General features: G+C 38.5%; 1 protein-coding gene across 1 annotated transcript in view; it reads right to left on the bottom strand.

Annotated features, from left to right (window-relative positions):
- Positions 1–27,139, bottom strand: part of tpk1 (thiamin pyrophosphokinase 1) — an 83,257-nt gene that overhangs the window by 18,761 nt on the left and 37,357 nt on the right. The window contains exons 5-7 of the mRNA XM_079259457.1: positions 24,738–24,833; positions 15,572–15,718; positions 9,559–9,667 (exon numbers count right to left, since the gene is read on the bottom strand). Of these exons, the coding sequence (XP_079115583.1) occupies positions 9,559–9,667; positions 15,572–15,718; positions 24,738–24,833 (352 nt within the window). The remainder of the gene's footprint in view (positions 1–9,558; positions 9,668–15,571; positions 15,719–24,737; positions 24,834–27,139) is intronic.

The raw sequence follows: 27,139 nt of genomic DNA on the forward strand, positions 1-27,139 counted from the left end.
CTCTGCATGGTGCACTGGAGCAATATGAAACTGTGTGTCAGAGAACATAATGACCCTGATTTCACTGTTTTGCCACATCTGTTTCTCATGGTTACTAAACCTGATGAAAAAGGCAGAAAACAAAGCAGGTCGTTATGATCCCCATTACAGCGCCGCATGACTTGAGTATACAATATCAGTGCATGTCAAGCTGAATATATCTCCAGCATGCAGACACTGCTGAAGATTGTAATCAGTGTAAATAAATCCAAAAGAGTGCTATAGAGTGCAGAACAAACCTTATTCTCCAAATAACCAAAGGAATTAATGTGTTTGAACCTGCATGTGCAGACACACATACACAAGCACAGTGTGATCTCAAGGTTGTTGTGCTAGAGCTGAGCCTGCCAATGGTTTCCAGTGGGCAACCCTTCTCTTGCGATCACAGCTATGGAAACTCAATGACACCCCTCTGTGACAGATTAATGTCACAGTGCTTATTTGTATTGTCACTCATTTTCAGTGGGGTAAGGCAAGGGCAAAGCATTGCACTGCACCAAGGAAAATGAGGGGGAGAAAATAAAGTTTAGGCCAATTTAATGCAAATATATTGGCAGGATTTCTTAAGTATTACAGCAGGCAATGTCATCAAAACGCAGAAGGTGTCCAGCAAGAGCTTGATTTGTGGTTATGTGTCCTGACATTACAAATACGCAGTAAAAATAGCTTCAGCGCTAAGTATTTTGAATAAGCACAGGCATCAGCAACCTTGCTTGAGCTAAGTAAAGGATAAATATGGGGTCTTGTTCCGAGTCCTCCACTGCTTATGCTACAAATATTTAAGCTTATTAAACATTTATGATTAAATGGGTTAAAAAAAAAAGAGGTTTAGTAACAGCTGGGTGGTTTTCTACATCCTCACTGTGATTAGACCAGACCCAAATTGCGTCCAGAATCTGTGAGAGTAACAGCAGACCAAACTGACGCTACGTAAGCTTTCCAGTTGTAATGGTGTAAACATGCATATGCACTCTTTTGGTCTGATGAGGTAAGGCAGGGGTGCCCTGCTCCGGTCCTCGACGGCCACAATCCTGCAGGTTTTCAATGTATCAGCGTTCCAACACAACACACTCATATCAATTAGTCATTGTGCAGAACTTTATTGGCTGTTTGATCCATTTAATGGAAACCAGGTGTGTTAGAATAGGCTTACATTGAAAACCTTCAGGACAGCCCTGGAGGACTGACTTTGTGCACCTTGAGGTAAGTGCACAAGACCTGAAAAGTTTTACCTTTTAAATAGAGCTGTTCAATGGTACCTCTTCAGCTATGTCTCCTACTACTCAAAATGACAAATTACAAGAGAGGTCATGTATAGTTTTTCAGATATCTATGTGTGTGTGTTTAGCACAACTTGCTCCAAAAATATCTGTATCGGCTGATAATGGTATCAGAAATGAAGAGTTGGATAAAACTGGTATACAGGAACAAGCCTACTTTCAAAGGTTTTGCACTTTGAGCCTCCGATGAAAACAAAACAAATATGATCAATGGAAACCTGAATCTCTTCAAAACAAACACTGTGTGCAACATTTTGAGGTCTTGTCTGAAATATGCTATTTGAACATCAAGGTTTCCTACATATCAGACATCATATTCAAGCGGTAACCTCTGGTGGTTAAAAGTGAAGCCTATGGGGAAAATGCATAAAACTGCAGTTTCCCCTTCATCCGCTAGGGGGCTCCAAAACAGAGCAAATTATGGTGGCCCTGAAGTGTCACAGCAACACAATAAGCCACAACATAACACAATAAGCTACAATGGATGTGACATGTTTTGTTTTTTTTATTAGTCTCATTAATTTTTTTTTTTTTTTTTTTTTTTTTTAACCATCTGTGTTTTATTTACTTCTCAGACTTTTTCAAAAGATCTCCCTTTTATCATCTGTAAGGACTGAAAACTGCTCACTTCCCTTGATGTTACGTACGTTGCTACTCACTTCAGTTTATGTAAATTCCATTGTGGTGGTCCCCAGACAAAAATATTAAAAAGCATGTCACTTCCGTTGTAGCTTAATGTGCTGTGTTGCGGCTTATTGTGTTGTGTTGTGGCTTTTGTTTTGCTATGTCACTTCAGGGCCACCGTAGCAAATCCCCATAGACTCCCATGTTAAACAGACCAACTTCACAGCAGAAATAAACATGTTTATAGCCTGGTACAAAAATCCATTTTTGGTTTAATAGGTCAAATTTGCCTTCATGACAACTGTGGGGGTAGTGAGTTTTTCTTAAACTCCCCTGTTTAAAAGTAATTTAATCTCAAAATTCAACATATTTAGGGGCGTGTCCTTTTGATTGACAGGTACCCGATCTTCCGTTTCAAGTAAGAAGAACGCAAAACAACCACGGTTTTTAGCAGGTTAACTTAGCTTAGTTGTAGCCCGCTTACTTCTGTTAGCTGGTTAGCTCTTGTTAGCTCTGGGTTAGCTCGGTAAGCTCTTCGCTACAGGCAGCTCAGAGTTCGCTCGATATCAATCATCCACCCCCACGTTCATAGACCCCCTCTCAGTTTTACCTCTTTGCCCATATTTTAATTTTCTGGGGGAGACGAAACGCAAGACCCTGCTAAGATGGCGATGGTAGGAACAACCCACCGAGCTTCAATTCTGCACTTCAGAAACCTATGGGTGATGTCACAGAGGCTCCAACCATCTTTTTATATATAGTCTATGGTCATATCTTGCTTCCACATCACAGGTCTTACAAATGAAGAGTTTGCTAAAAAACAGGCCTCATAACACTGTCCACAGATGGTTTGTTGTCCAAGGAAGGAACAGATGCAGCAGCTGACATTTAGAATGAGGACAATTTGGGCAAATAAAAGGAAAAAGGGTAATTTGGTGAAAGCATAGAACAAGACAAAAGCAGCAGACAAGGAAAGAGCAAATAAAATAAACCTCTAATTCTTACTGGTGTCCAATAAGGGAATAAGGCTGCAAAAATATATATAAAGAGGTAAAAGTCATCAGAGAGAGACAGAAATGTGCCTCACCTTCCTTCTTTTAGGTTTTACCTTATAATTCGATCTGAGCCTGAGAGAGCTCTAAACCAGAGCAGATGGGGTAAAGCCAGAAACAGAATCCCTGAAGCGAGCCCAGGCAGATGTCACAGGCCACAGGAAAACTGCTGCCAATGTGAAAGCAGGTCAGGAGGGACAGCATTTAAAACAAACCATCCTTGACCACAAGTAATCGTCACATTAGTCTTGTTTGAAAGATGGTTGATGCCTCTTTAGAGCAAGAGCATCATTTATAGGAAAAACCTAAATTCCTTCTCATATATTTGAATCTGTGTTAAAAGTGAGCCTTTCCACTTTAGTAAGGCTGATGCAGTTTACAAATAAATAAAAACATATTTTGGCCTCCCAAGCAGTTCATGGAACTGGTTTCTGACAATCAAGGTAAGCAGGTTGAGAAAACTTTAAAAGATTTACTGTAGACATGCCCACCGATACAATTATGCATAGAGCACAGATGGAAATTCTAAATGCATGGCATATATTGAGTCATCGTAAGTCTCCAGCATCTGTAGGCTGCATCTCGTCAGAAGTCTCATAAAAAGACAGAGAGAACAGCAGTACGTCAGGAAAAAAATGAACCTATCATAAGAAAAATGAATGAATTAAAACGTGTATTTCTTTTTCAAATAGGCAAGCATCTGCTGTAACAAAGCACACTGGAGAAAGAAAATGAGCACTGCATACCCATTCAACTGAGAAAAAAAAAAACTTGCCTGTGGCATCTTCTGTAATCTGATATCAAATATTTGGAACAATAAAAGCAGTGAACAGAGGAGGGGATTATATGAGGGGGATGGGAGAACAAGAACTTCCTGTACAAGGAAAAAAAAGCTCATAATATTTTATTTCAAACAGACTACATTACAGATGAAATTGAATGTGCGTGTGTGCGCATGTGCATGCGAGCGTGAATAAATGCAAGCTTCAGTTAAAAGCTCCAACAAACTTCCCAATAGTTTCCATAATCCCTCATTTCCTGCTGCGTTAGCATCCGGGAACATCAAATGAATGAGACGCCTGACAGGTCTCATTCTCTCCCCCCCCTCCCCTCATATGTCATCCCATCAACCCCCTCCCCTCCCTGCTCTGACTTCTTTGCCCAAATCCTTCTTTTATCTCCTCACATTTCTTCTGACTCAGCCGCTCCTACTCTGTCACCTGTGTGTTCCCCTCGCTTCCTGCCACATCCTTTTTACATTCCACCTCAGACCGCTTTGTGTGCTGCATTTTTATGAATGACAATAGGCTGCGCACGGTCTTTGCTGATGGAGCATTTCGGGATTATCAGACACAATCTGCCTTATAATTCTTTACAGATCTGGGCAGGTGTCAACTCCAATTGCTTTACCGACACAGCTTGAACATTTATTGAGTGTTCTGCATTAATCAGGATTGATTTAATTGAATAATGTTATAAGAAAAATGAATTATGAAGAAAGTAAATTACAACTATATATATATATTTTTTTTTTGGCCTTTAAAAATATCCTGTATTAAGGACACATTTTCCTCTCAATATGCATCATGAGTCTTCCATCTGTGGTGTACTTCCATGTAATTTTCTTCACAACCAACTCATGCTGAAGCAGCAATATGCTGCTTGATGGAGACCCACATGCTTTTTATTAGAATTTAAATCCAATGTGGGAGGAGAGCAGGTCATATTCAATCATCTCTCAAGTCTCAATGAAGTACTCATAACCATGTGATGAACCTTTGGGCATTAAAATCAAGAACTCACTTGATTGCTGCTGTGGACTTCCACTGACTGAAGAAATGCAGGGTCGAGAGAACATGCAGTCAGTAGCCACTTTATTAGGTACACCTTGCAAATATTCCATTGCATCGCCTTTAACCTTCTGAACTGTCTTCATTCATGTTTCAACATGGTGTTTAACCATGGGGGGGCTGGGGATCAATACAGTGACCTTCCAATTAAAAGGAGGCACATGCAACCTCTTGCGCAACAGCCAGCTGTAATAAACTATAGATTCCACCCTCTTCCTAATATGTAAATAAAACCAATGGTTTGTACATTCAATCCATTCAGAGAGGCAAGGAGGACTAAATCTTAGCATTAAGACTGCATTAAATATTAGACACAGTAACATTAATGATGGTAGCCTATGCTAGCAATCCACCACCATCTTGTTAGTCCCTGACTCAAAATAACTGTGGACTCCACCATAAACAACTCTTATTAAAGCGCCTTCAGTGAAATATTGCTGGGTCCAGCCTTGATGATTTTGGCTTGTGTGTATTATTCAGTCGGTGCTCATGCTTCAGCCCCCTTTATCTAGGCCACGTCTCTGAGCACTTAACACCTTCCTACTGGACACTTCAGGTAGAGTGCAGCGCTGGGACATGATGAGTAGTTTGTAAATTGATTTTAACTTGTTTTTTCTCCCCAAGTCTTTTTCTGATGACTATTTTTAAACGAATGGATGATAATCTGGTGGCCATGTCAGAAAAAAAATACACTTTCAAGTCTTTCAAGTTTGGATTCAATCTTCTTTTCATGATCATTTACATACTAATGCACATACTGAAAACCAATATGTTATCACCAGGATTCAATTACCACTTCCGTACACAATCAAACACAATTTGAGTTTTTTAAAATTTCAAAACACAAAAACGAAGAAGCAACTTTCCATGTTCTTGTTTGACTTTTTATGTGAACTTTGTGTCTTTACCTGGCTAGATGACGGGAATGTAGGAATATTGCAGAGCTGTCACTGCATACTTATCACATAAAATTATAAGGTTAAAATTACTGTAAGGGTGAAGTCATAAAATTTCAAGAACTCGTGTGACATATGAGCATACATCTAAAAATAGTGCACTAGAAATGTTATCATTAAAGAAAGAGCCCTGAGCTAGAACAGAAATTCCATATATATTAATATGTATGAATGAAAGATTATGGATACATGGACCTAACTAACAACACAACAACTTACACACACACACACACACTGTATTTAGACAGTTTCCTTATGAGAGGTGTTGATTATTGAAAATTAATGTTACACACAAGGGTGAGCTCAGCTGTCATAGTATGTCCTAATGAGTGGGAAGAGATGTAGGAGGGTGAGAGAGCAGGAAAGTAGATGAGAGTAAATTGGGCAGTGGTAAAAAAGGAAATGACACCAAGAAATAAGAAACAGTGTGAATTATAACTGTGTGAGAGTGTGACAGAAGAGAGTGTGAGTGACAGCAGTGGTAACACACACCTAATGCAGACCAACTTTGTCTCATCTACCTTTCCAGCCTCTGTACTCAACAATCATAGATTACTGCAGACACATTAGCCTCTCCTTTAGTGTGATTACTGCAGTACCGCCCTAACATTAGACTGAAACATCAACAAAGATTCTTGTTTAAAGTTACAGCAAACATCCTGATAATCTTAGAGATGCTGCTTCTCTTGCTTCTCCTTTGTCCTGTGTAATAAAAAAAACCTCTGCATTCAGGCCATTTCTGCTCAGGGAACACAATGAAAAGCCGGAGACTGAAATGGTCTTTTAAATCTTACATATTTGATCAATTCAGTAAATATCTATTAAAACCTTTAAAAAAAAAAAAAAAAAAAAAAGAACAAAACCAAGACACTGTTTCCTTTCATTATTGCAGTGGGTGTAAGTATGAGAAAAATTTGTCAAGACGTTTATCTCTTTGTTATGTTTCTCCTTGTCAGGATGGTGAAACCTGCCATTTAGATCAGAAATATACAGATTATATTCTCCTTTTTGGTGGTATTGTGGAGAGACAGCAGCAAGGACACTGGGGAATAGATCTGAACCTGACACAGGGACAGGTAATGTTGTAGAAGTTCTGGGAAAACTTTCACATGGGTATCACCTTCTATTAATATAGTGGCAACTGAATGTGTCAGTATAAAGTGTAAATTAACTGGTACTTTCAGGTACAACAGGGATTTTATCAGGTCAGACAAAACAACACAAAGGTGTAACTCTCACCATGGCAAAGACGTGATCTGCTGCACTTGTGTTAACAGCGAGGCACACATAGTGGAGCTAACTTTATTTAGCATGCAACCACTTCTTGTTGGCCAAACTTTCTTCTTTTATGGTTTAGCCTCAGCACAACAGTCAGTTTCCATGAAGTCAACCTATTGTTGTTTGTTTTTAACCAAGCAGTGTCGGAGCATAGTCCACTGTATTTAGAAAGCTGGATGTACTCTTCAGTGTGTTTTCCCTATGTGTCAGACAGACCGATCATTAGCATACCTGGTTAAGCAACAGACAAAGTGATGAAAAGGGGGAATGGCGCTGGGTTGAGTGCTGAGTTTACAGATAAATACAATTACATTTTTCACACAGCAAAAGCAAAATTTTGAATCGGTAAGCAAAAAAAAAAAAAAAAAAAAAAAAGCTTATCTTTGTATGACAACTCATTAAAGGCCTGGCATGTTTTAGTAATTGCGTTTACACAGGAGGGGACAGAAAATGCAAAGCAAGTGCATTCAGAGAGTTAAAATTGTAATTAGCTCTGCTTTATTGATGGAGTTCATCAACAGAAATCAACATGAGCAAAATGAGGTTATTTAACAGACCTTGTTTCGGTTTATGCTCTGCTGAACCTGCAAATCATGACTTCTGCTTTACTTTCATTTCAAATGTCTTATTTAGGCTACATGAAACTTATATAACCCACTTTTTATTTTTGCAAACCAACACACAGAAATCACATACTCTGGTTTTCCTAATATAAAGGGTCGTAGGTTTCTAATTTAATGTCATATATGTTTAAATTAGAAGAAAAAAAGCTAAAAAAAAAAAAAAAAATTCCAAAAGTCTGTATCATTGCAAACTTGAGTTGTTTTTTTGAAAACATAATTCTCCACTGGTTCTCTCAGTATACACGTGCACTGTGTCTGATCTGATCTCACAACAATTATGATATGATATGAATTATGATATGATATAATCTGCTTGTGCCAGGGTTATCCAGAACCCTTGGAGTGCAATAGCGTAAAAAAAAAAAAAAGTTTGCTCAACAACTGAATACTCATTTTAAATTTAAGCTCTGGATCAAAACAACATGAATCACTGAAGAATTTTTATTCTTTCAAGCAAGAGCAAAAACAACCTCGGGATGCAAGAAAGAAGTCTCCTTTGGGCCAGCAAGACTGTAATGGCTGACAGCCTAAAACTCTTTCTTTATAGAAATATCATACATTTTTCATCATAGAAAAGCTTTGAACCCAAGTGTGGGGCATCGTTTCAATGAACTTCTAAAGAGCCTCAGTGTCACCGGAGAATGGCACTGCTCTGACTTGAGCTTTCTCTGAGCGACTTGCATTTAAATTTTGGCACTGACACAAATTTATACAGTCAAAACAAACACAAAAACCAGAGGAAGGAAGTATTACCAAAAACGGCGCTGCAACATCAGTGTATATACTGTACATGCAGCAGTAACACATGTAAGAAAGAAGGGGGAAAAAAAAAAAAAAAAAAAAAAGAAGTGATATTCCTACTTTTTGGTTTCAAATTCTGGTCGTTCCCTTCAACCCCAGAGGGAAATCAGTACTTCTCGCCTTTTAAATATGCATGTGGTTAATTTTGCATCTTGTTATCACTGGCTAATCTGCATAAGACTCTCATCTATAAAGTCCCTCTCATTACCATTCAGAGGACCATTTCACAGGTGTGCCAAGTAAATATACTGTACGAAACATTGTAGCGCGACAAACACACACACACACACACACACACACACACACACACACACACACACACACACACACACACACACACACACACACACACACACACACACACACACACACAGAGTTGATAGACGGGGCTGGAAATGCACGAACACACGCAAATTTAAATCCGGACAGCTACATGTTCCAACAAGCGGACGTGCATGCTCGCTCGGGCGTAAAGACTCCCAGAAATGTACACATGCACGTACAGGCGCTGACAGCGGACCCCTACCAGGAGGCAGACACGTCATGCAACCCCAGTGACAGAAGGTCCAGGTTTCCCTCGTATGGGTGGCGGTTTGCTCAGTGCCAACTCATTAAGAGTACAGCTGGCCATACGGGTTGGAGTGGGGTAAAACCACAGGGGTCCTCAGATGAGAGTCTGCCTGGATCTCCACGTAATGCTCGAAAATAGAGAAAGCTCTTTGGGGCACATTATGCATCTTCAGCAAATGAAACCTGTTCAAACTACAACTTCATTTGAATGAAGCAAATTAGGCAATTGTTAACCCCTGCTCCTTTTTACGCTTGTGGATAATTCAGTCTTTAATCTTACATTTTTTAGGTGGAAAAAAAAAAACATTGTGGTCTTCAATTTTCTGCAAGAAGGGTCAGAGTCACTGCAGACTTGGGGAAAAAAAAAAACAAACACTTGGTTGTGTCTTTGACTCCTACAATGCTGTCTTTATGGATATTGAGTTGGGACTGTATAGTAGCAAAGGAAGTTTAAGATTAATAACTGTGAACAAGAAAAGACTCACTCAGGTTCCATTTAAGTCCAGTTGTGACTGTTTGGCAAGGCCCACCTACTGGAATGAGGCTGCACCAGTCCCCCTCCAGACCTGTGTTCACTCCAAGTCTGTGGCTGCCCTGCTGGTACACAGCATGAATGTGGATATAATTTAGAATAAATGAATGCGAACATGATAAACATTATGTAATACATTAAGAAGAAATGCAGAATGAAAAGAGAAAATAAAATGTAAAGTTAGTCTTGAACTTTGTCAAAGCCATGGTTGACAAGAACTCAGCTTCCCCACTGAGGGACCAAAGCTCATTATTAAAATAAATGATTCCTCTTGTCAAAACTTTAGCCCATTTCCAGCACCTTACACTTAAAAGACCGTACCATTCTGAAGTTTGGTCTCTTATACTGTGTATCATGAGGATTTGTGCCGATAAACATAATTACACTGGTAGTCAGCTTTGAACTAGAAAAAACTGTTTAAAAACATCACTTTAAGGTAACAGGCAAGCTGACATGTTTCTTCAGATAAAACAGAATTTTTTAAAGAAAGAAAGAATAGTTGTCTGTGTAAAAAGGTATTTTTTTTCTAAGAGTGTCTGAAAAATAAATAGACACTTGTTTTAGAGGGACAGTGTCTCAGTGTATTGAACATGTGGAGCCAATCGCAGGACTGAGAGGCAGGAGTTAGGCAGGTGCAGGAGTCAAAACTTTATCAAGAACAGCAAACAGAGATGCAAACTAAAACACACAACTGGACCCACTCCAAGGACAACACAGAGAAATGACAACACTCTGCCAACAAACAAATGAAAACGAGGAGTATATATGCACTGAGGAGCAGATGAAGCAATTTAGCAAATGAACTCCGGTGTGCTGGTGAACAGGAAGTGAACAGAATGAGAAACAGGCTAAAACTAAAAAATTAAACAGGAAAGCAGATATAACTCAGACAATGAAAAACAATAGGCCAGTAAAACAAGAAGTAAAGTAAAAGTCCAAAGATGTGGGTTTCATGACAGACAGTGGAATATTTGTGAAAACAGCCCATGAAAGATAAACTAAAACAACATTAGAAAATGCCTCACTATCCCTCAGTGTACATACAAAACATTGTCCACCTAATTATTAACTTTGCTGTGGTTTCAGTGCTGCTTCAAGCTTTTCCTACAAGAAAATATACAAAGAATCTGTGACTTGAGGTACGATGTCTGAAATGTAATTATCTGTTATGGGTGGCAAGACTATGAATGTCTAAATGCAAGAGACTATGCTAATAGAGTCACACTGACAATGAAAGCTCTGTCAGAGTCTTCTAATAAAAGCACACTGACAAAAACACTGCCAGCTCAGACACACTCAGTGGTTTAAAAACTTTGTGTGTCAGTTTAAAATAGTTTTTTTGTTGTTGTTGTTTTTGTTCTTGGAGCTGCAGGGCCAGAGGGAACGAATGCTGGCAAAAAAAAGAGGAAATTTTCATTTCATTCATTTTGTTAAGAAAAAAAAAAACAAACAAAAAACCTGGAGGTTGTTTTCTGTGCATACACTCAGCATCTTTGTGTAAGATCCTGAGAAGAAAACCAAGCAAAAAAAAGTAGATCCACACAAACTTGTGTCAGAAGTTTCACTGGGAACATGTCTTTTTCTGCATGTAGCGCCCAGTGGGATAACACCCTTCTCCTTTCTTTCTACTAGAAACTTGAAAAAGAGTGTGAGAGGCTCTCACACAGCATAAAACAGTTGTAGTCATCTTAATAACTTAAATGGTATCATTTTCTTGTTATGGTACACCAGCTGTAATTTTTAAAATAGATATTTTTTATAAAGTCAGATATATTGAGAAAAAACAAAAAACAGTCGAATCACTGATGGGCTTTTTCCCCAGTCTGGAGCATCACATGACAGCTGTATTTAACTTTACAGCACTGAGTCACACCCCATCTACTGGATATCAACACAGCGGCTGCTTTGGATACCCAAGAGGATATCATTACAGGATGCCAAAAATAAATAAATTAATTAATTAATAAGTAAGTGAACAAATAAATAAATAAAGGGAATGTGACAGGGCAAGAGGCCAGATAAGTGACTGTTGAACTGACTTTTACTGGCTGTAGAGAAGTCAGAGAAGAGACAGATGCCTAGTAAGGAGGCGGGGAGGTTATATCATCATCATTCATTCGTGTTTTGTTAAGGTTAAAAACACAGTTCTTCGCTTCTGTATTTCGCTTCTTTCAGTGCTTGGAAAATAACCAAAATGTGAAAAAAAAAAAAAAATCTAATTTTAGAATTGATTAGTAAATACTCAATGATTAGTGTCAATGTCTGATTTGTTTTTCCGCTTGATGCTTTACAAGATAACTCACTAAAGATCAACTGTTAATTCATTTTCTTAACCACTTAGCCCAAGTCAGGGTCGAGGGAAGCTGGAACCTTTCCCAGTAATCATCGAGCGAGAGAATTGTTATTAATGTAATTTATAAATACTCGAGACCATTTCTCATTATTAATGAATAAAGTCTGCATGAAGGAAGTTAAATAATTCCAGTTTTTGCTTAATAGTTATCCATACAAGATAATTATTTGACTGATTAATTACTAATTTACTTAGATGCAAGAACTAATGCAATACACTCACATAAAACACTCATCTGAAACAATGTACTGCAAGAATTAAACAAATGTAAATATTAATATATAAAGATAACATTTCTGCTTTGAATACAGTGAATATAATTTGTGTTGATTCATATGCATCTGCTGGCTGGAGTCCAACAAATGTAATAATTTCTATTTCAAGCTGCTCAGTTTCTGTGGTAACATTTTGGTCATTTCATTAACTTACCTCTGGTTGAGAAGAGCTTTGAAATGGCAGCGGAGTGATACATGTAGTTCTGAAAGGCCTGTTAGCTGCACACACTACCACCTCAAAACTTATTGTAGCTCTTTAACCTGTGCCTACTGCACATAAATACTTCACAGATAATAAGAAATGGTTTGTAAATGTGTTCTAAATGTAATTAGACATCCGCGATGGACTGGCGACCTGGATGTACCCCGCCTCTTGCCCAATGACTGCTGCGATACACTCCAACTTCCCCAAGACCCTTAATCGGACAAAGTGGTTTGGATAATGAATAAATGAATGTAATAAGACATAAATTTGGACAGATATGGTTTTAGATAGATCGATAGATCGATAGATCAATAGATCAATAGATGGATAGATAGATAGATCACACCGTCCTGACTTAGTTCTTTATTTGTGTTTGAATGCTACATCTTTTGCTGAGTTGTTGTAACACAACAACTCAGCATTGTGGATGACTTAACATAACCTAGGCATCACTTTATCATTTAAATCAGCGACTCCACTGACAAGTTTCACTCCTCAAAAGGGCATGTGGTAAACAAGCTTGCAGTTAGGAGCTCGAGTCTGTCTGTTACAGCGATTTATAGCATTCATTGGGCTGACGTAGCGTTGTGAATCATGTTGCACTTGGCTCTCTGACCAAGGTTCAATAGAGCAGACTGTAAAGGAAAATCAAACACAGCTGATGAACTCAGCAAAGCCTCTTTCTTTGTAGCTTTTAGATCCAAATTGAATAAATTTAGCACCACCCTGGGCTTTAGACTGGTTGAAACAAACTGTTGTGCAGAGAGTCAAAATAAAAAAGCCTGCAGCCCCTAAAGTGTTTGTACAAGTGTTTTAATCAAATATAAGAGAACTGCACAGTTACTACAAGCACAGTAATGTTGAAAATAACATACTAATTAAATGACCTGACAGTCTATGCAGTTCTGCACAAAGACTCATTAATTTGAGTCAGGTGTGTTGGAGCAGAAACACATTGAAAACCTGCCAGACTGAGACGCTCATATCACTGAACTGTGTAGTCCTGCTGTAGATGGTGGGATCTTTAGTCTTCGCATTGAGGAAAAATGTTCCATTGAGGCCCATTGTTTATAAAAATTTGTAGATGGTTTATTTCAGACAGATAAACTTCTGCCCATCTTTTGAGACACTCTGCTTCAATGGTGCATTCACATCAGGATAGTCCACTAGACTCGTCCTAATTGGGGACTCGGTTCAGTTGTTGGGGGCCAACATTATTGCAGATTGATGTTGTGTTTAGGCTGCACTTCTGAGATGAATCAGACTTTTAAAGGCATGAAAACATGGAGCTGCATCAGAGCCTAGTGGTCCGGTTGATCCAATTTCTATCAGAACTTTGACCAAATTCTGCCATGTGTTCTCCATGAGGCATTTCTCCTGTGCAGAGTCGTTTATCATCCCATATGCTTTGGTTGTGTTTACCCATGATTAAGAATATGCACTGAACTCACAATACACCTTGTATTCTAGTCTACTTCCTGTATTTGGTCTGTGTAAAATGGACTGAGACCTGTGTTACTTTGATCAGAATAAAAATTTGTACATTCACGTTTCCCCAAACAAAGCGGACTTTCCGAGCAAATGGAATAAAAAAGACTGGTATGAATGTACCCTTAAAGCAGTGTTTCTCAACTGTGGTCCTCAGGGAGGGAAGGGGGGGGGGGGGGGGGGGGGGGGGCTAAGGACTGGACTTGAGAAACACTGCATTAAAGGCATCGTCATCTTGCTGACCTGTTGTCAGTTTACCTAATTACTTGTTATATGTTCTTCCAGTTAATTTTGACTTGTGCAATAAATCACTTCTCCAGCCTTTCATACCACATTCCAGTTTTTTTGAGACATGTTGCTGCCATCCAATTCAATTATTCAATTCAATATTTTAAATAAAAAGGTTATCTAACATGACGTTTATGTCATATCAGAAGAATAAAACACGCATTTATGGCATTTTCAAATGACTACATTCTGTTTTTGTTTACATTTTACAGAGTCCCGACTTTTTTCGAATTGGAAATGCAACTTTAGAGTTTTAAACTCATGGTTATTTCACTTAATTTAATTTAATCCTGCATCTGTGTATGTAAAGAGGTTACTTGCAATTCCACTGGATAGGTGTGAGGATATTCTGCAAAAGTTGTAAACAGTTCCATTACAGATGTAACTTGAATAAATAGCACTGGGCCCTTCAAAGGTTGCGCTCACCTTCATGTACGGGCGTCTGCGTTCATCAGTCGCTGGCGAATTGGAGCTGCGTTGACAAACGAGCTTAATTTACCCTCACTGAAGTGAGATTAATTGGAGGTGTCGAGGTATGAAGCAGCAAATGACAACACGCCTTTGGAATAGTGACAAGAAGTATGGGGAGAGTGCATGAGAGAGAGGTTTCCTTATGGTATTACAAGGTGTCATCAGGAAGTGAGGCAGTTAGTTGTTTGTCCTGGAGACCTCGCAAAGAAAAAACACACGGGAGGGGTTAAAAGAAAGGTGGTGTTGAGGTGGGGGGGGTGTTCTAAATGGCTGCTGTTCAGCCCACTTGTAAACTCAATCAATAGAGGAGCATGAAAAGTGTCTGGCATTGAGGAAAAAACAACTTGGGAGCATCAAAAGAGAGCTCTCTGCTCTCACATTCGCACCAGCAAATTGGGACATCACAAGAGCAGAGAAATGCATGTGTATATTTGTGTGTGAGTATGTTCTTGAAGTGATTACTTAACAAAGAAACAACGTATTCAACACTCCAATCAAGATGGAAGCAGAGCAAAGGCAAAAAAAAAAAAAAAAAGATGGAAAGAGTGCAGAAAATGAAGAGAAAGACTGGCAGACGGGTGATTAGGGAGTTGTTGGGTTAGGAGAACAGAATGTCAGCCTGGTGGGAAGAAAATGTATTCTGGGTCTGCCTACGTGTGCAGTGTTTATATGCAACTTAATAGGAATACACAGCTGTAGTCAGACTATGTCTTTGGGAAGAAAGTGTAATTCTATACTTTGTGTGACCTTCACTCATCATGTGAAACAACTGGGACACCTGGAAGAAAACTGGCTGCTGGAGTGACAGCTGGGCAGAGCAGTAGGAGGGTGGAAGCGATAGAAGGAGAGACAACTTTACGTTCACTGCGATTTATAATTCACTCACCGGTCGGAGAAGACAAGCCAAGCTTGCCCCTTGTATGATCAGAACAGGGAGCTGCGTCATCGAAAGGGCGTGGTAGAGGGTCTCCACTGACGCCATGGTCTGGTCAAACCTGCCTGCCAGACCTCCCAGTGTCACTATACAATCCACCTGGGGGGGAAAAAAGGCAAGTTTAACAAGTTATATAGTAGCATGACAGAGTTTGATTAATCTAAGTAAAGAGTGATCGGTGTTTAGCAAAGTTAAAAAAAGGGCTGGCAGAGAAAATGTATTTTCTGTGTTAGGATCTTAATAAAATTTAAAACAAGTGAAATGTATTCACTAGAGGGAACCCAGTGTTGGGGGTAGGAAAATGCATAAATGTTTATATTTATATTTACATGTGAGTTGATGTACTGTACATGGATTAACTATGCAATAAAACCAATTTAAAGGTCTCTAGATTCATGAATGTAATTCTCTGTAATCTAAACAATATAATACAACTATTGCTCTTTCTATGTTTTATTTTGATAATTTTTCTTGAACTTGTGCTGAAATATGAAATATTTATGTAACCAAAGAGCAATATATCTTATTTATTTAGCCTACAGAGATCCACTGTTGTCCATAAACTACAATAAAAGACAGTGGCCATTCATTTTATTACTGTGCCATGAATATTGATCCAGCAATCTTTTATATTAGGTGGATTTGTCTTTTTTTGTTAGTTTAAGCAAGGCAGTAATCAGTGAACTTTTTTTCAACGGAATATCAAAATGTTTTTAATGTAGGTCTAATGTGTTATTAGTTTTGACATGTAAAAAAAAAAAGTTGTTCACAAGATCAGAAGAAAAACTTTAAGGAGAATCATGCTGTAAAAGAAACATAGTGAGCACAGGAAGTTTGGAGAAATGAAATTAGGAGCGGATAAGAGGCAGATAAAAGAATGAATGAGGTCATTAAATCTACGTTACCAGCCTGCTGTCGGTTCAGAAAAGAGGACATAACATAATGAGTGAAATGAGTAAATAACTTAAAACGATTTCCTGCAAACTCAGAGCTGGAATAAGGCTGATCTATAGTTTAAGCCACTGGCTCACTTAAGTACATTATTTACAGCTCTCAGCAGTTATATTCTTATACTAAGTCCCCAAGAAGTCAAGCTCCAGAACTGACAGCTTAAAACCCAACAGAGAGTAGAGGGCAAAAGAGCTGTCAAAGGCTGACAGCTGCCAGTCAGAACTTCACAGAAAATGAACCAAATTCCATCAGTCACACACACACACACACACACACACACACACACACACACACACACACACACACACACACACACACACACACACACACACACTTCAGTGTTGAAAAACAAAGAACTAATGGGCAAATTAGATTTTTTTATAGTGTTTGACAGTAATGTAAGAACTTTATCTGATTTATCCGCCCTGGATTATCGGATGCTTCTTTTTCATTCAGACTGTGTCCTCTTCATCTATTTATTCTCCCTGAAAAAGTCTGTCTTCCAAGTCTTTGGAGACCTTGTTAGATCTTGATGACACCATACATTTCTGCTGCAAAGAGAATTTGCTATTGGATGCCGTAGTATTGTGGTAAGCACTTGTCACCGGAGGGAAGCGGGCTAAAACTAAGTCACATTGTTAACTGGCTATAAAATTTTTTTTAAAAAAGCGGTTGTTCTATGTTCTTCTTTTTTGAAGCGGGAGATCGGGTACCTGTCAGTCAAAAGGACACGCCCCCTCCTCAGTGCCACTCCTTTAACTCCATACAGTTAAAGGACACCTCTAAAACATGCAAGACAGTGGTCCCTGAGGACCAGGATAAAAGTATATCTAAAAGATAACTACTACCACTGATGAGGTTACGTGGTCACAAGTCAGTAACATCACTGGCTACAAAGGGATAATTTCAGAGATGCGGATCATTTGTAAGATGGGCAAAGGTTCTCTGGCCTGGGACAAACTGCCTCTAAAAAGTTTTATATCAATTTTATAAAAATGTTCCAACATGAATTTGTGCCTTTGTGAAGACGGAAAACCCTCTCCAGTGTTATATTATCAAAAGACACAAAATCAGAAGAAATATGAGCATGAAACAAGGTCAGTACTCAATGTTGCATTAAAAACACTGCATGGACTCCAGAACACATGCAGAAATCCCTGTCTGTGAACACAGTTCACCATGCAATCATCAAATGCAGGTTATGGCTCAATCATGCAGGGAAAACTATCCAGAAAATCTGCCTTCTGTGGGCCACAACAAATTTAAAACAGCCTGATGCAAAGTGAAAAATGTTCTGTGGTCGAATGAATCCATATTTGTAATTCCTTTTGGAAACCATGGACACAGTTCAAGCAGCTTAGACATCTGTGAAGGCAAAAATCAATCCTGAAAAATACATAGGTGGTGAAATGTTTCACTTTCAATATCTTATGTTGTTTTATGTGGTACTGAGAATAAAAATGGGATTTATGAGACTTGCAAATCATTACAATATGTCATTAGTTTTGGTTTGGTACAAGAGGAATGACCAAAAGCATGAGACTGCAGATTAAAAGGAATTTATTGAGCAGACAGGGCAAACGTTACTGAGGCTGTGGATGCTCACACAGGAAGGGGTGGATGCTGGTGGAGATTGCTGCAGAAGATGAAACTGGTGAATCCACAGGTGAGTACTGGGAAATTGATCTGAAGTGAAATGAAAGTTCTGACTGTGAGGAGTTTCCTCAGGTGCATGAAACAAAACCCTCCAGGCAGGAGTTGGTGCAGAATGACAAGAGGATAGATGGGCTTACAGGACTGACTGACTGATGAAGGTGGATGATTTCCAATAACTTGAGGAAGTACAGAAATACAGTCCAAATGACAGGCTTTAAAGAGAGAGAAGAGAAAAAAAAACAAAAAACAAAAAAAAAATAACCCCAAAGTGATGATCACTTGAAAGCAGCTGAACTGGCAGCAGCTGAAGCGAAGATCCAGGTTTTAAGCAGGAAGCAATCAGCAGTCACAGGTGAGCTGCATGAGCCATCAATCAGCACCTGAAAGCAACACCCAGGGGAAGGCAGGAGCAGGAGACAAACCAACCACACAGCAAAAAACAAAAAACAAAAAACAAAACACAAATTCCACCATTTTTTATTTTTTTATTTTCAGAGGGAGGATTTTTTTCTTAATCATGACTGATTTTTTTCCTTGAACACTGGAAATGTTTGGAAGTATGTATTCATATGTTGTGAGTCCTTTATTTCTTCTGAACAAGCATGAAGGGATAAAAATAGCCTTCATTTTCAATTGTTGACAAAAGTCAACAATGTCCCAGGGACATAAATGTATGTACATTTTCACATGACCGTACAAAACCTCTTCATCAAGCAACAGTCGCTTAAATAGACGCATTTTCTTTCCTGTGGGGGTGCATGCATTAACCTATATTAAATGACTGCACGCTAACCTCCCGTTTGTCACTTTTCCACTCACAAATACATTTTCATTTCCTGCTGACTTCATGACACTGAGCAATTACTTTGGTGTATTCCACATTTTGCAGCAGATGAAAGAGATCAGAGCAAACCTGTGCCAAAATGGGAAGAAATTTACAGAAGCGAATGTGTCATAACTAACTTCCTGCCTCGGGAGGTAGAGTTAAAACAAAACCGAGTGCTGAGATTGAGGTTATTTCAACATCTGGCAGACGCCTCCACACACACAGATATTGCCTAAACTGTATACAATGTATGATAAACAAACTCCCCTCTGCGAGATAGAGTGACAGAGATAGAGAGACTCTAAAGTACTGAAGATGCAAATGTTGCGTCAGACACATGCATAATTTGATAACAAATATACTAAATAACAGGAAATATACAACGTACTGCTTTAAGCAACACAAAAAAACCTTAACCTGTAAACAAAATAGCACATTTCCAATGCTTGTGCTACTCTATAACCCCCCCCCCCCAACTTAATGCTTTCAAATCCCATTAAACATCTCGCTAATCTGCTTTCTATACTCTTCAAGCGCTGTATGGTCTATGGACCCCCCCCAAGGTAAACATTACAAGCTAATGTACGCATATTTTCAAACAGTTTATAAGGACTCAGTAAGTAACCCAGCATTATGTAGCCCTTTGCAGCACCAGGACTGTGTAAACAATCTACCAACGGGACTTTTGAATCTCTGGAAAACAATACGACTTTGATATACAATAAAATAACCTTTATTCATTTCATAAACAGTACCACCCCTTTTGCTAGTCTTTGTTAGTTTTTTTTTTTAACCGATACCTGACGTGCAGCATGGCTAGCTACCTACACTGATAACAGCTGTCTGAGGAAAGCAAGCTTGCTGTGCTGGTGACCTCATTTTACCATCTGTATATGAGCATCTATCGCTAGCAACAATCAATCATGAAATGTGAGCTGTTGGTGAAATAAGTCTTGAAAATGAGTCAAAGTGCAAAAACACCTTCAATAATGCTGCTTTCACTACATTCAGAAAGTCCATTTAAAAACCTCCTATAGATACCAGCATTGGCCGTCTGATTCTTGTTGTGGTGGCAAAGACAGTTGGGAGCCTGGCACCATTTATTCATGCATGAAGAAATGAATCTTGCAATAATCCAGCTCCCTCCCAAGATAACATAAAAAAAAATCTCATAACTCTTGTAAAGAAAAATGCAGTGAATGGACCCAAGTTACCGCATGGCCATAAGTTTATAAGAGATAGTTATTGACTTGAAACCAACATTGCTATTCATGCTTGTTGATGAAACTGGTAAACTTTAACTTTGGGAGTTATTCACAAACTGATGCGGATTGTTTATGTAGAACAGTCAGCATCAATTACTTTAAAGTGACATTTATCAAAAAATGACGATGCATTTCCTAAAGAAAGAATAACAGGAACAATAGTATATGGTGTCTCAACCATGAACAACATACCAGTCTGCTCAATCCTCTATAAAACTGCATGAATTATCATTATTTCTTATTTCATGGCTGTTTACTAAAACCAAACCAAAAGGCAGGGCAAAAAGAGTCTCACGATTGAATGAAGAATATTTAATAAGATAGCTCTATTGAACCAGCTGTTCTTCCTGCCGGTTGGCTGGGGGAACTGGAGCGAGCGGTGCTGGCTGCAAGATCCGACAGAAAAACTCTCACATCTGTTTATTGAGAACGATGAACAAAAAGCTAGAGGAAGGCATAAGGAAATAAAAACACGCTTTGCCTATTTCTGCAACTGTGAAGCTCGCAGAGAGAGCATTGAGGGGACTAATAGAGAAGCATACGCCAGACATATGTATTGCATATGAAAGTGCATAAAAAGCAGCTTCATAAACCCATCATTCAGTGGAAAAGGGACAGAGCCAAATATACACTTTTCCAAGCAAACGCAGACACAAACACAGATGCACATATAAATCGGAAAGGTTTGGACTTTATATAATCTTATGCTATTTAAAGCCTAAAAAAGGACCAAAGTTCAAGTATGAGTAAGAGTGGGTAAAGAAAACAGGAAAAATCTTGGCAAATAAACAAGAGTTCCTCATCAGCAACTCTTATAAAATGAGAAAAACTGATTGCCGGGCTACTATCTCTTGCAAACAGACAGTCAAACACTCAGAGCCAGTACAAAGGCAGATTAAATATTAGCCTGGCTGACAGAAGAAAAAAAAAAGATCCATGGAAGAGAAGGACAAAGCCTGACAAATAAAGTGGAAACACAGCAGCACGACAACATGTGTATGTATAAAATGAAGTATGTGTTTGTACGTCTCCAAGTGTGTGTTCTTCATGATCTTCCATTAGCTCAGAGATGTGAAGTGATTGGGACACTTGCCGGTGATTGGGAAAACTCTCACGCTGCTTGAAATCTGATAAACAAAGAGGGAACCAAAGAGACAGGAAAATACATAAAACAGCATCCTATGACACCTACTCATCCTAATGGTGATCACAGCCAGAATCTCCGTGCACTTCCGTTGACATTTTTGAGAGCAAGAATAGAAACCGAATCAATCTCTGGGTCAGACTGAGTGTTCAGAAGCTGGCTTGATATTTAAGACTCTAATCTGACTAGTAGCTCTCTGCAGAGTTTTGGATATGATGCTGTTAAAACAAACATAAAAAAAAAAAAAAAAATCATAATAGTATACGATCCCATTTAAAATTCAGCAAATTGCACCGTGCATGTATACGTAGGGCGTAAATGACGATTATTCCAATATATTTTTCCGCACTTATTTTTTAAGGAAATATTGAGTGAATATAGATTTTTTTTTCCCTGCAGAGACAGTGTTTCATATCCATACACCCACACACTCTCACCAGGGATTTGTCAGCACTAAAACACAGTCCGACACCGCTGACCTCTTCTAAAGCACCTGAGGACTGGATGCCTACCTTAAGGGCACAAAACACTCAGACTACGGATGCAGAAAGCTTAACTTGTCTGTTTGACCCAGAGCTGCATCTGCTACTTATTCTCATAATAAATATACAACAATAAATTCAACTAAATCCTGTGATACTCACATTCTAGTCGAGGCATCAACATTATGTAGTTTGCAATTTTGGTAGAAATGTGTGTTTGTATTCTTACCAAAGTCTTATCTTGCAGATCACTACTTTGAACTTGTGTGTTGCATATAAAGTAGAAGCCAAAAATGATTAGAATAGAGTATATAAAGTAAAACATTCGAATTACTTTATTAATTACCTTTGTTTATTTAAAATATGCAAAAACAACAGACTGAGCTCTCAAAGTGGACTAGCGACATGGGAAGTTGCTTTACCTGTACAACAAACGTCCTCACATTGAATTATCCATAAAAATGGGACTTAATATTCTTTTACTCATCAGTTTATACAAGAACCAAACAAATCATGTAGTATTTGTACATTCCTGAGGCTCAAACTGCTCAATATTGATAGAAAAATGCCCAAAACAGAGATGTGGAGGATCAGGCCATGTTTGAGCATTGGCTCAAAAAGCCCTATTTTATTTTGTGAACGTACAGTGTCACACATGTGTGACATCTTTCAACATCCTAATAACAACACTGGCATGCTGCAGCTTCTCTCTTGTCATATGGGGAGTTCTACAGTGTGTGATTAATAGGAGCCCCAGGCATTTTTTTTTGCTTGTAATGCAGGCAAAAACAAGACAAAACCTCTTTATGTGATCAGATTTTTTTTTTTTTTTTACATTTTTGTTCTCTGTAGCTGGTCACAGGCACTTGCATCTCCGAACCACTGTGCAAGCTGTGAAAGCCAGCTGTGTCAGCACAGTCACAGCAACAATTTATGACTTTATAATCATCCATCTATAATCCGACACAATGACGATCTAACTTGTTACGACTGTTTTGTCAAAGTTCATGGTGTGGAGCATCTTGTGCTGCAATAACTGACACTAAGAGCAAATCCTGCCTTATCATTGGCCGACAACGTCAGCAGTAGAAGATAGTGGTGGCGGTGGAATAAGTCATGGTACTTTTGTTTTAGTGAGCTGGATTTGAAACCTATCTGAGAGAAATGACTCTGCAGAATGGGAGGAGGTATCTATCAAGGGCCAGACGTGACTGGTTAGAATCATTCTCTATTTGTGATGACTTCACTGTATGGGAACTGCCTCTCACAGGCAGAAAAGAGATTGTGAGAAAGGTTCCCTGCTATGGATTGAATCTCTTCTGGCCTATACAAAGATTTAAATATTCTGTCATTTTTTGTTGTGATTAAGAAAAACTTTTACATAAATATGAAGAACCATTCTGCTCATACTGCAAAGTGATCTTATAAGTATTCTAAAACTTTCTTTTATTTTTCTTTTTGTGTGTTAAGTGCACACTTACAAATCAGCAGAATTAGCAGTATGTGTCCTGGTAATATGGCACACTATGGCAACAACATGGTTTTGCCAACTAAATGGTAATTTGACTGTACTTATATAACACTTTCTTATCATATATTGACTATCCAACCACATCTGCCCATTTACACACACACTCTCAAAAGAGTGGCTTAAAAATAATCTATCTGAGATCTAAAAGACACAATTTCACATTTAAACATGTGCATAAATATGTAATTCTTTTATGTAATAAATCAGACTACTAATAATAAAAGATAAAATAGATACACGATAACATTAGCATAAGTATTCAAATCTAAATATTAATTCTGAACTAATCTGAGCAAATACCAGCACTAGACCATCTGCCATTTTCATGGTGGTACTCATGTTATTGTCTAACAATGTAAAGGAAATCTGGGAGGACATCTTGGTTGTTCTAACATAAGCAGTAGAAAAAGCTAAACAAGAAGAACACAGACCTTTATTTCATGAAGATTGCCCATGTCTGAGACCTTTAGGTTTGCATAGATTCCCAGGGCGAGCAGAATACAGGAACGTTTGACAGAAGTCGGTCAAGCTTATGAACAGAAAGGGTTTTATTCCCAACAACAGCTGCGAGGTAGGTTAAACTGAAAAGTTATCAATCTGTTTCCATGTTTCTGGTGCAGGAAGTCACGTCATTCTGGTGTCACGCTGTGGACAACGTGGTGAAATATCGATGTTGGACATGTTGGTAACGTTATTCTCCCTGCAGTTTTTAGACAAAATTTCACAGCAGTCTTTCAGAAGACAGCTATGAAACTGGCGTAACCACTGGTGCATGTTTAAGCGTAATTACACGGACATGACTGCACCATTCACTGTGTGCATAGAGGTGATGTACCGAGTTGCACATAAATATCCCACATTGCTACTGCATTTATCATAATAAATTAGAACAGAACAATCAGCAATAACAAGAATACCTATAGTATTATTTGGCCCACCCACCCAGAGCCGAGGTATTTGTCCTTCAATTTTGTTTAACTCCTGTGTTTCTCTTTTCTCTATTCTGGTTATTTTTGTAGCCAATTCCTAACTAACATAAAAACAAATGAACTTAAAGGCAGATATGTTCATCTGTAACCGTGAGTCACCATCTAACATCACCAGTCCAGATTTCCATTCTGCTGTCAGTTTCTGCAAACAGCACAAGATACCAGGTTACCACTGCAACCGTGGCTCCGCCGTGAGATGGCGCAACAGACAAAATGGCCCTCTGATTAGTCTGTAATCTCAAGTATGTTTAAGTTTGAGTGGGGAGAAGTTTACCTGCAAGTCTTGCTTCTGAATCTCCTCCAACATGACTGCAAGACATTTGGTGTAGTCCGTCAGATCCTGGTCAGCTGTTTCTATCAGCTTGCACCCCTAAACACACAGAGAAACATTTAAAGCGCACACAACAACAAAACACAGCGCGATATTTGTGCACATACAGAGATAGCAAAGCAAATACCCAGGTAGAGATAAGTGATAGAGGGACAAAGAAACAGAAAGGGATGGAGACATGGAGAGAGGTATAAATCAGTGTTTTAGTGTTGTCTGGCTGCCTGCGGGTTGTGTTGTTGAATAATGTAGAGGTTCCAGTCAGTGGCCCTAAACTACAACATCTAGGTAAACAACCTCGCTCTGGCTTTCTTCCCCTCTATCGCTTTCTTTCTCCACAGTGTCACTTTCCTCCTAAAACACACCAACTTGCACATATCACAGACGCACGCACACAATACAGCAACTTCACACGAACTTGCTCGCTGTGCTCTGTTTGATCGCATCCGTCCTCCCCTCGCTTCCCTCCTCTTCCATCATCTCTCCATCCCCTGTTTCTCTTTGTCTCCCTCCCTCCCTTGCGGATGCTTTTCTGTTCACTCTCTTTTTCCATTTATGCAGAATTATTCACCGTTTGCAGCAAATCTCTGAAGGAACGCCTCAAACTTTTCCATTGTTCTGCTTCAAAAAGCATTTCCATAACAGTCTGTTCTCGCTCAAGGAAATTGCTCTTCATTGCTCTTACCCTTCTTTCCTTTTTTCAAACAACCTCTGTGATATTTGGGAAAATGGTCTAGTATTAGATAGCTAGATAGAGGGGGGAAAGGGGTCAAAGGAGAGGAAAAAAAACAAAAAACAAAGTAACACAACCGAATGCTTCAGATTTTGTTGTGTAAATGTATGATGAAGTTTTGGATCTGGTTACACAGACAGACACAGCCCAAACACCACATAGGCTTTGCATTTCTTTTTCTCTGAGGTGTACACATGCTTGCATGACTAACTTATTCTGTATTAATTATAAATTGAACTGAGTCTGCAGTTGATATTCTGCAAGCTGAAAACTTCTAAAAGACCACCCGATCGATTAATTAGCATGTTCTTTTAACAAGCTCAGATAGTTTACCCAAAAGTATCTGAATATACTCACTTTTGCTTCCAAGCAGAGATAAAGGGAGGGAAGATGATGGTAGAAAATGTAATGGAAAGACTCTGAAAAAGTTCTCTCTTAAACAAATTATTTTTTTTAAATATTTTTGTATTTATATTTCTAAAGACAAAGTTCTTCCATATGTGAACCATTGCAATTCTGTAATACACTCACTGTCTAGAAATAATTATATGCACAACCTTTCCTCTATCCCTGGATGACTGAAAGTGATGAGCTTCTGGTTACTGCAGAGTTATAAACAAAAATCATCAAAGTAAGATGAGATTGTATACATTCAGTTTTTATCAAATAAAAAAAAAGTACTATTATTAAAATTATTATGATTAGTACAATTATTAATTATCATTAATCATTGTTCTTTCACATCAATTAAATTATGGATCATGCATAAAAGTCCTGAACTTTTCTTTTTATTTTAATTTAATTTTCTATTACACATCTCAAAATTAAACTCTAACAGAAAAACAAAAAGCATATGTCCTAAAATCTTAAAAATAAATGCTTTATTTGTACATTCATACATGAAAGTACATGGAACACGTAAAATAAAGAAACAAAAAAAACACAGATAAATACAAAAACATTCAGGAATATAAAACTGTTTTCTGAGTTTATTCATATTACGTTTCAGATTTTATTATTTCTCCATTACTGAGATCTACTAAATATCCTTCTATATCTAAATGTAAAACACCCTGTGATGGACCGGTGACATATCCAGGAAGCACTGCTCCTCTCGCCTGATAGCAGCTGATAGACTACAGACCCAGCATGGATGTAAAGTAACTCGTTGATGTGGGTATTTTTAAAATCTCTGTTCACTGAACCCTACAAACAAAACACAGAGTCATACTGTATCATTTGCAACTGACAGACTCAGATTCTTTTTCTAATCAATATTGAAATACAAGATGGCTTAGGATTTGCATAGGATGTAAATAAATGCCTGTAAAATCAGAACAAACAAAAGCCTTACATTTATTTTTCTCAGGCCAACTCTTCCATGGTCTAAGACTCACAAGTCAGTGGTTTCCTCTCCCCAGTTAAGTTCCTGAAACCCAGTATGTCCTTCAAGGAAACAAGCTGAAACCCTTTGAACATGTAAATATATGGTGATACACTGATGGACTGCGTTCGACCATACTTTCTGATAAGCACCACATTCTGACAAAACTCAGTTTATTATTAATGGACGGATGGCAGAGCTGAGCTCCACATAGCAGGGTAGCAGGTGAGC

This window comes from Telmatherina bonti (genome assembly GCF_933228915.1).
Source record: "Telmatherina bonti genome assembly, chromosome: 20".
Taxonomy (NCBI): Eukaryota; Metazoa; Chordata; class Actinopteri; order Atheriniformes; family Telmatherinidae; genus Telmatherina; species Telmatherina bonti.